The 10,652-nt window shown below is 37.8% G+C and overlaps 1 protein-coding gene across 2 annotated transcripts; it reads left to right on the top strand.

The window, feature by feature from the left end:
• The first annotated feature begins 639 nt into the window (after positions 1-639).
• Positions 640-9,442, top strand: LOC149848728 (heterogeneous nuclear ribonucleoprotein Q-like). 2 transcript variants are annotated; one of them, XM_089997152.1, is made up of 9 exons: positions 640-704; positions 4,031-4,823; positions 4,902-5,018; positions 6,594-6,734; positions 6,904-7,080; positions 8,299-8,506; positions 8,593-8,762; positions 8,845-8,930; positions 9,054-9,442. In XM_089997152.1, exons 2-9 carry the CDS (start codon positions 4,395-4,397, stop codon positions 9,187-9,189), a joined length of 1,464 nt encoding a protein of 487 aa, XP_089853278.1. In that variant the 5' UTR covers positions 640-704; positions 4,031-4,394; the 3' UTR covers positions 9,190-9,442. The 2 variants fall into 2 exon arrangements, with proteins under 2 accessions (XP_089853278.1, XP_089853283.1); XM_089997157.1 differs by having other exon boundaries at positions 646-704; positions 4,386-4,823.
• Positions 9,443-10,652: the final 1,210 nt, after the last annotated feature.

The raw sequence follows: 10,652 nt of genomic DNA, 5'->3' as shown, positions 1-10,652 counted from the left end.
TTAACAAATATTTATCGTGAGATTTTCATTTTTAAATGTGTTTTATTTATATTTTCTTATAAAATTAATTTTTTATATTTTTTAATTTTGTTTTTTATTGCTGAAATTTTGCTAAAAAAAATGTGAGATTTATGAAAATGTAAGTTTTTGACTCTCGAGATTTTGCCGTTTTTAACTTTTGTCACTATGCTTATAGGATCCGGGTATGTTTTTTTTATGGTGATTTTGCTTGAATCGTGATCCGAACTTGGTACCATCACCTCAAGTCAGGTAATGAATCAGATTTTACTTAGGTCTGAACCAAACCCGACCCGTCGATACCTCTAACTAGGTCTCATAAGGCTGGGTGATCCACGTTCTTGGTGAGGGTTTTCTTTGGTCATATAAAGAAAAAAAAGAAGATAAAAATGCTTGGAAGGGTCCCAATATTTGAGCAATCAACCAGACCGTCCCTACCAGTTTACTGAACTTGGTTGGGTCAGGGCCCAAGTGGGTAAACCTAGTTTACTGAACTTGGTAGGCCCAACCCAACAAGAGTGCAGGCCAATTTGGTAATTTCAACCTGTGTATCCACGTGGAAACCCTAAAAAACAGATCGGTGGTTTCCCTTATATATATGTGTATCTGCTTCGAGGGAGAGACTCCCCCTTTCCCCAATTTCGCCCTTCTTTTTCTCTTCGTGGTCGCGATTCTTACACATCCTGGTGAGTCTCTCTCTCTCTCTCCTTTTCCCTTCTCATTATCCCATTGAAACAAGAGAAACAAGATAGAGATGAGGAGGGTTGGTGATTGTTATGGAAATAGTCCTCCTTTCTACATCTATTTCTGTGGGAAACCCTCTCACCTCTCTTTAAAATCTCCCCTTGTTTCCGTGATTGGATAGTGGTTTTTGGGGTTTTCTTCTGTTTTTCTAATGATTTGCGGATGGTGGTAGATTCTTCTGACATGTATCGTTTTGTGATGCGGGTGTATGCATATCTTTTACTTTTGGGGATTTCCTCTCCTAATGTGTTTCCTTGGATGATTTGATGAAGATACGTGATACCATAATCGAGAACTTCCTCGTGGAACAACCCCAAGTGTTCTAGATCTATTCTTATCCTATATGAACCCTAAACTGTGAACAATGGCGCTACTGTTGCTTGGATTTAATTTACCATGATTTGTCGGTTACTCAAGAATTGTTGAAAGTTATATGTGGACATTAACTTTGTTCCTTGAATTGCTTACGGAACCGGCAAAGATTGCCCTTTGTTACGCAGGAATTATATGCATCAGTTGTTTAAAAACACGGAGTTCACACCCCTTTGGTGCAATCGTGTCGGTTTTTTATGGCTTATAGGTTGCTATGAGCTAGTGCGATACAGGTGCTTTGCCTTGAATAAATTTTACTAAAAAGTTGTTATCCCATCCTTGAACAACTAAATTGCCAACTATGAAAAACTTTAGAGACAATTAAATGAGTATTCAACCAGATTTTCTCCGGACACAGCCTCTGAATGCTTGTACAGTTCCGTTATATGTCAGTGAGCCAACAAAGATTAGCTTCAGAATATACAGCTACTATATGGTCCAGGTTAACCGAGATTTGAAGATGACCAAGTAATTGTTAGTTTAAACCGATGGTCTGTCCTCATGCTTATAGTCATGTCACCTTTTATCTTATCTCGGTATATTACAAGTATGAACGGTTGATTTTCTGATTTGGTCTTGCTTGCTTATATGTCTCGAAACCTGTGTTTCTGAGTTGTTCCAACTCTTAACTTTGGCTACTGCGTGATCTGATTGAGTAAGCAAACCAGGTCTTTTAACAACTGAACAAAGTCATATCTTTGAATGACAGAAAAATATTTCCATGTCTCTCCAGAAACAAGGATTGTGTATAGAAAACCTTCTATACAATTATCTATTAAGTAAACAACTTTTAAGGTTAAAAGTTCACAATTGGCTATGAGCCTATGAAGTGGGCAAAACCAAACATTTTTGTTGATGCCTTGAAATTGCTACTCTATATCTTTAGAAATGAGGTAGTGTTAAACATGCATTAGCACTTAAAACTTTTCTTCTTTCACCTTAACTGACGAGTTACAACTTGGCTATGACCAAACTGCATCATATTATTGCAGATATTATCTATGAAGGGTCTGAAATGCAAGTTATCAGCTAGTAGGCACATGCTTGGTTGTTGGATATTATGGCTGCTTGTCAAGAGTTATCTAGAACTGATTGTGATCTTCTATGTGAGCACCCATCTATGTTATAGGGACATGCCATGCTCGGACACATGGAATCAGACACGACCAATATTTTAATATTATTTTAATGTTTTAAAGTATATTATTTCAATAAAAATGTATTTTTAATATTAAAATATTTAAAAAATAGTTATAGTTATTAATTGATTAAAAAATCATACCTTCGTGTCCTATTTTCCAAAAAGTTTTTAAACTTGCAAGTCGAAACTGCATTACACGTCCTTGTGTCCATGTGTCTTTGTGATATAGGTGCTTAGGCGTTGCCTAGGGTTTCACAAGAAATATAGATATTTAAAATAAAAAATAAAAAATCATAATTAAGGAATAGAAACTGTTAAAAAATTAAATATTTCAAAATAAACTACTAAAACATGATTACGATGTTTTAAAAATTAGAAAAAACAAATATAAAAATATCATTGTAGGTGCCCATCTCCTAGGTGCCATGAGGCAATAGGTGCGACACTATGTCACATAAGTGTGGGTGTGGATGCGGTGCGGTGATGCAGAACTTTCAAAAAACTTGGGTGTGGGGAGGGTATATATATACATATATAATTTTTAACAGTTTTAAGTTAACACTACGAATATGCGTGTGCATTTATGTATTTATATATATATATATATATATATATATATATATATATATATATATATATATATATATATATATATAAAACTTGACTTGGTTAGGGTTAACTGAATATACTTTTGGACGGAAATGGACCTCAGTGTGGTTGACTTCACCTGACACAAATGAAGCCATGTCCAAGTGTGACATCTGCATGGGTGCAGGTGTGGTGCCCTGTTGGAAGAGTCCGTGTTTCATAGGTGCGGGCTATGGCTGGAAAACAAGCCGAGCCAGTTGTTGCTCGGCTCGTGCTCAGCTCGTAAGGATTTTTTTCAAACTTGTAAAATAGGCTTGAGAAGCTGAATATGAACAGTAACTTCTCGGCTTGGCTCAACTCATATATGCTGGTTAGATACTAAGAAGTATGTTTTAAATATATTTTACATGTTTTTTTTATAATCTTGTCTCATCCAGGTCTAAAACAATGTATTTTTTCTATAAACAAGCCAGCTCGAACTCAGCTTGTTTAACTCAAACTGATTATGAGCTCGAACTTGGCTTGGATTGCCCAAGAATGAGCCAAGCTCAAACACTTCAAGCTTTCCTCGGTCAGCTCGTTTACCACCCCTATGAAAGGTGTGTGCTTAGGTCACCTTGGCATGATGTTAACTACTATATAATGCTCCATTTGTATCTCTAATGGAGGGCACAAAATGTATGCAACAATGTAATACAACGTTTATAATTATACTGAATCATACTACTTATCTTTACATTATACATCAAAAGTACGGAAATTAAGAGACAGGCGTTATGTAGGTTGTCTATGTTAAGCAATAGAACTTTCAGAAATTGCTTTTCAATTGATCCTTTTCTGTTTGTATTACTATTTTAGTCAAATTTTCCATGCCTTTGTTTTCTTGTAGCCATTTGATTAATTACTTGAAGACTGTCTCCTGTATTCTAGAGAAGATGGAACTGTTAGTCAGTTTGTTGGTCAACAAAGTTCTTTGTTACTGCAAGCATTCCTTTTCATAAGAAACCAGAAAGTATGATAGTCATAAGAAAAATTTTCATTTATAGATATTTTTACCGTGTAAAATAGTGAAGTGACAATATTGTTATTCTTGGTTTATTACTTGTATATGATTATCTTACTTTGTTACTCTTTTTTTTCTTTTTTATTGTTAACATTGGAAATTAGAGATTTAAAATCTTAAAATGGAGATTATCTTCGGACAGCAGTCTGCTATCTAAACTGCGAGAAATTTGTCTCTCCATTTTTGTGCCTGGAGGCATGATCCTTTTGATGATCACTTGATTCTCTTTCTCATGCTAGTCTCTTAATTTGCTACGTAAATCGTTTCCCTTTAGAAAATTAATCTTTCACTTTTCAACTCCTGCGCGTCGTATCTCATGGCCGAATTTCTGTCAATATTCTCACTCATTAACTCCTGTTTCCCTTTCATTTTTTTTCACCCTCCCGATACTTGTATACCTTTTTCTGCAAATATTCCTGGATTCTGCTTCCTCCACAGTTTTTTACAAGCTCACAATAGGTACTTAAGATGCCGAGAGGAAAGAATTCTGTTGTTCCCTCAAAGATGGTTGAAGAAGAAGCAGAGGAGCAGGTGGACCTTGGTGCTGAGGAGGGCATAGAGGAGGAGGAAGTTGAGTATGAGGAAATAGAGGAGGAGATTGAAGAAGAGGAGGAAGAGGAAGAAGTTGAAGAAGAGCAAGAAGACGAAGAAGAAGAAGAAGAAGAAGAAGAAGAGCAAGAAGCTACTGTCTCTAATGGGAACGATGCACAAGGTAACGATGGTGATGAAACTGAGGACATGAAGACTGATGAAATTGATGCAAGTGAAAAGGAGAAGCATGCAGAGCTTCTTGCACTTCCTTCTCATGGTTCTGAAGTTTATGTGGGTGGTATTCATAAGGATGCAACAGAAGAGGAATTGAGAGGCATTTGTGAACCTATTGGTGAAGTTATGGAGGTAGTCTTGCAGTGTTCTTGTTTGTCATTCTCTGAAGGTTTCTCTTTTGTACTCCATAAAACTGCTTGGCACTTGCAGGTCAGGATTATTAAGGGGAAAGACTCAAGTGAGAACAAGGGTTATGCTTTTGTGACTTTCAGAACCAAAGAATTGGCTCAGAAGGCAATTGAAGATCTCAATAATACAGAATTTAAGGTAGTTTTGTCTTTGTTTCTTATCTGTTAAATCATGTCTTACTGCTGTAGAGTTTAGAACTGGTCTGATTAGTGGCAGGACTGGTAGTTTCCTGGTCTTGTGAATTTGTTACCACCATTTTTGAGAATGAATCAGTTTGAAGTCCAGTAGTATGTGGTCCTTCGTGGAGGTTTGATTTCTAAAATTTTGTTACAGCTCTTAACACCTTTGTTTGTTTTGGGGTGTGACCATAGTCACAAATCTTGTTCTCGGGATTTTCTCCGTTAAGGAAAAGCTAGGGAGATTTTGAACAAGGCGTTTTCTTGGGGGAAAATTTGTAAAAATAACAAAAACATAAAAAAGATAAAATAAAAAAAACATGTGATTTACACTTATAAACACTGAAAACTATTTAACCGTATGTAGGACTAAGAATGAACACATTAAACTTATTTCTCTTTGTATTTTAGGCATTTAAGTTTCCCTTGAGATGGTTCCTTTGGAATTTAGAATGTAAAGAAAAGGGTACAAATGGAACATTAAAAAGGAAGCCTTCTCTTCCCAATGGCGTTCAAGTTTCAAGGCAGTCTCCCTCCAACGTTTAAAATTTGGTTGGTTTCTGAAATAATGTTGTATTATATTAGTTACTTTAGGTTGTGTAGTATAGGTTTTTCCCACATCGAAGGTGTGGAGGAAAGCTTCCGTCCTACTTGCTTATAAAAAGCCACACAAACAATTTCATGCTAAAAGCTGTGAGTTTTGGTGTAAATGTTAACACGTTCTTTATCAAAAGAATATGTGATATAAACGTGAAAACTATAAATGACGTATTTTGAAAATCTTCAGAAAGATGTATTTTTTGTGTTTTTCTTGCAAGAATTTCAAAATTTTGCCGATATTTGTGACTATGGGTGTGACAAGCCATTGCTTTTATAAGCCAAAGAAAAGATGTAAGGACACACTTCCTGAGACTAATCAAATGGGAAGTGTTGCTTAAGGGTGTGTTTGATAGCGCAGGATAAATTCCATCCAAGGAAAGCCTTTCAGTTTTCAGTGGGACCCACACACGCTATCAAATGCGCAATAAATGCTCCCTTCTTTTCTGCTGTTTTTTGGGGGTGAATATCCCCAAAAGGTAGGGTGAAAAAGTCACGTGGGGGACCACATGACTTTTTCCCAGATAAGTTTCTCCCTGGGGAAAAACTTATCCAGCCATCAAACATCCTAAAAGTGAGTTTGATGATGCATGCCTTTTTGAGGTTCATAGATAACCATCAAGACTCAAGAGTATTGCAGGTTCTCCAAACTACTACAGTCGACCAGGATTATATTTGCTGTGGATGCTTTTATAATTGTTTTTAAATTAAGTTTTGCTTTTGTGGTGAATGCGTTATTCTTTTGCATTATAGAAATGAGGGTAGTGATATTGGAAACAAATAAACTAGGGCCCTAAATGTCAAAAAATTTATGGAAACTGGGTTCCTTTTTTATTACTTTCTTCTTTTGTCATTGCTGCATTGGAGGTTTCTTTTATACCATTAGGGATATGCTTGCTCCCATTTGTAATGAGTATTTTGATAATCTTTTGCATGGCAGGGAAGAAAATTGAAGTTTTCATCATCTCAAGCAAAGCATCGATTGTTCATTGGTAATATTCCAAAGGTCTGGGGGGAAGAGGACTTGAAGAAAGTAGTAACCGAGGTTGGTCCTGGAATAGTTGGCATAGAACTCTTGAAGGTACATGCTAAATTTCTTTTAGTGATGTCGGTGACTATATGAGAGTCTGAAGCAGGTTTTGGGTTCAAAGTTCTTAGATTCTGTTGTTTATAGTATTTTATTTGATTTTATTTAATGGCTTAGTAGTCACTCTTATTAATTATCATGTGGCATTTTTCCATGGGTACAGGATCCACAAAACTCTAGCCGTAACCGTGGGTTTGCATTTATTGAATACTATAATCATGCCTGTGCTGACTATTCTAAGCAAAAGATGTCAAACTCAAAATTCAATCTTGATGGGAATGCACCGACCATTAGCTGGGCCGACCCCAAGAACAGCTCTGATAATGCAGCTTCTGCCCAGGTGCTGTAGAATTTTGTTCTTAATGATGTGTTGTTTCATCTATGTTAGATTTTTTACAGCACCTTCGTATTGTGAAATAAGATTCTTACTGCAGTTTCTGTGGTATTATTGCTGACTTTACTGCTGTATTCAACTGTCACCTGGGTACTGGTGCTGCGGGTATGGGTAAGGAGAGTGCAACATGACAATTTTAAAAAATAAGGGTACGGGAACACGTTTATATATATATATATATTTATGTGGAGAGTTTGGTTCTAGATCAAGTGTGGATCTAGATCCAGACCCCAACTCCCCTTTTCTCTCTGTTCCCACCCCACCTCTCTCTCCCTCTTCATAACCCCCAACCCTCACCCTCTCTCCCTCTCCTCTCTTTGTAACCCTCACCCCACTGCCTCTCTCTCTCTTCATACCCCCTACGGGCCTACCCACACCGTCTATTTCTCTCTCTCTAGCCACTCTTATGACCTCTTTTTCTCTCTGCAAGTAAGAGAAGAAGGTACCTCTCTCTTCGTTCCTCTTTTTCTTCTTTCCGTCTCTCTTCTTCTACTGCCGAGGGTGGGACGGGGGAGGGTTTAAACAGAAAAAAGAAAAAAAAAGATTGTGGGTTTGGAGCTGGGTCTTAGTTGGACCAGATCCAACTCACATGCCCACATACCCGTGGCTGTTTCCGGTACCTGTATGCATGTCGGCCCGTGTCGATGCGGGTACATGGCCTCTTATGCTGTGTACATGTGACATAGGCTCTTCAAGATAGATGCCCATATGGATGTTTTTAGGCAAAACATGCTCTCCATGTTTGTTGTTGCTTGCCATTTATATCAAATACCGGCAACATCAATGGTCTCATATGCAGTAACCAATGAGGTTCTGCAGTACCATGTTTCTTGATATGAAAAACAATCTTCCATTTCATGCTGAGCGGTCTTAAACACTGTTTGTACACTTGTTTCTTGTTGCGTTGTGACAATTTATGCAGAATCATATTAGATCGCTTTTTATGTTGTGGGCTTCTTGCCCGTCCATCTCTCTAATAAACTCACGACGCCAAAGCATGAGTGATTACCTAATGTTAGCAACAGGATGCTCTATTTTATAACTACCTTGTATACTAGTTCTTTTTAATGATCCATGTACTAAAACTTCTGGATAGGTATCCTCCACCATGGTCTGATATTTTCTTTTACAATAGTTTCATACTGAATTCTTTTACATCTTCAGGTCAAGGCAATTTATGTAAAAAATCTGCCAAAAGGTGTCACACAAGAACGGTTAAAGGAGCTATTTGAACATCATGGTGAAATCACGAAGGTTGTGTTGCCTCCTGCTAAGTCTGGACATGAGAACAGCGGCTTTGGTTTTGTTCATTTTGCTGAGAGATCCAGCACAATGAAAGCTCTCAAGAACACTGAAAAATATGAAATTAATGGTGTGTTTCGGGCTTCATATTCGTTATTCTTGGTTCATTTGGAAATGGTGGTTTGATTTTTATTTTTTCTGCCTGTTTAATAATAGGCCAAGTTCTTGAATGTTCGCTCGCAAAGCCTCAGGCAGATAAAAAGTCAGAAGGGCTTTATAACACACAGAAAAGCGGACTCATTTCCAATTATCCCCGTGTTGGTTATGGTGTCATGGGTGGCGCATATGGTGCCCTTGGTGCTGGATATGGTGCAGGGTTTGCACAGGTTGGAGACTTCATTTCCATGTGGTTGCATTTGTCATTACGTACTATGTCCATCTCAATGCCCATCTTGTTTGTTCTTGCAGCCTATGATATATGGTAGAGGCCCTACTCCATCAGGCATGACTATGGTGCCGATGTTATTGCCGGATGGACGGCTTGGATATGTCTTGTGAGTAAAGTGTAAACCCTGATTGGTCATTTCATATTTTCTTGCCAACATTATAATCAGGCGCTTTCCTCCTTAAAGCAATATCTAATGTCCCATTGATTGGTGTTCATTTTCTGCTTCCAGGCAACAGCCTCCCATTGCCTCGGCTGCAGTGCTGCAACGGGGTGGGCAAAGTGGCGGTGCTGGTGGTAGTAGTGGGCGATCAAGCAACAAAAGCAGTGGAGGTGACAACCAAGGGCGTAGGTATCGTCCTTACTGATTCTCTGTTGAAAGCACTTCCAAGGCTAGTAAGAAAAGATGAAAACCAGGACCATTTCTGTTTCTGGTAGTCTGAAGGTTGTGCTGGACATATGGAACATGACATTGTTACTAACTTCCCAAATTGTGTCAGTGGAGATGTTTGATTCTATGCCTTCGGCATTTTCATCTCAGAATATTTGGTGGAATCCTATTTCCGAGGAAAAAGAAAGGAATACTTGGGTGCATTTTAATTTAATTTGTCCCTTCAATTATTTTGGTTCTCTCCCCCCATTTTCTTCCCTTTTTGTTCTTTATTTTTTTCTTAGGGCACGTTTGAATGCTAGAAAATTGTAGGGAAAATGCAGGTAGGAAAGAAAAAATTGCGACTTTTCAATGACAGAATTTCTGATTTTTTTTTTAATTTTATTTTTGATAAGAAAAATTCTTCCACCTGTGGGGTTGAGAAATTTTTTCTACCAAAATTTGTTTTTGCATTAGATCCAACATCTCCCAGAACACACTTCATTCCATGAGGCTCTTCACAATAAGAGCGTCATCTACATTCTCTCTCTCTCTCTCTCTCTCTCTCTCTCTCTCTTGAGTGGTAGAACCACTACTCTCTAAGAGCTGCCCACCACCATTTTCAGATCTCTTTCTTGGGAATGATCGAACCACCTCTTTCTAAGAGCTGCCCACCACCATTTTTTCAGTTCTTTCTCTTGGGTATGTGGTTGATCGATTCTCTCTCCAAGAGGGGGTTGATCAACCCTTTCTCCCCTTCTCATTTTTTTGCAATTTTCTACTCTGTTTGTCTCATGCCACACCACCGAGCGAAAACTTTTCATTTAAAAAAGTTATCAAAACTGAGACAATTTTTTTTCCTGTAAGAGTTTTTCTTGCTTCCTAAATTGCCCTTAGTTTTTCCGAGGGAGTCTTAACATATGTTCTATATTATCATTTTTCGGTTACCTCAGGAATAACTGAGGATACAATGGTGACCCTTTTTGAGGTGCGACCATTATTCTCATTCTGCCTGGAGTCAAAACATCAATGTATTATGGGAAAATATTGGCTAACCTTGTGGGTTCCAAGCCTCCTGGTTGAACTTGAAATTCACAGGGAGAGGTCATTTTGACCAAATCTGATATCATGGATGTGTTCAGCCTGGTCAGAATAGAATGAATCGATCATCGGATCACATTTTTTTTGAGGTATAAAACCCAGTACATTATAAGCTGTTGATCTTTTAACCCTCGAAATCCAAAGGTCAGTTTTTCTTAAATCAAATATGTAAACCACATCTGAAGGGTCAGATGTGATAATAAAAATTTAGAGTTTTTCACTAGAAGTTTGGATCCCATGAGAATAGCAAACATTATCCCATATAATAGTCTTTTATTTTTAGTATATTAGACTGTAAAACCTGGCCCGAGTCAGAGTGAGTGAGGACTTTCGGACCCCACTGGCCATGGAGGCAGAGCC

Source organism: Nuphar pumila, chromosome 1, assembly GCF_984573655.1.
Source record: "Nuphar pumila chromosome 1, dmNupPumi1.hap1.1, whole genome shotgun sequence".
NCBI lineage: Eukaryota > Viridiplantae > Streptophyta > Magnoliopsida > Nymphaeales > Nymphaeaceae > Nuphar > Nuphar pumila.
Note: the sequence above shows the minus strand (reverse complement) of the source record. Positions and strands in the feature narration are given on the sequence as shown.

Bases quoted from the DNA above. Each gene is read 5' to 3' on its own strand.
- LOC149848728 (XM_089997152.1), top strand. From the start codon at position 4,395: ATGCCGAGAGGAAAGAATTCTGTTGTTCCCTCAAAGATGGTTGAAGAA. The intron at 6,735-6,903 runs GTACATGCTAAA...CCATGGGTACAG, and splicing joins TTGGCATAGAACTCTTGAAG to GATCCACAAAACTCTAGCCG. The intron at 8,507-8,592 runs GTGTGTTTCGGG...GTTTAATAATAG, and splicing joins TGAAAAATATGAAATTAATG to GCCAAGTTCTTGAATGTTCG.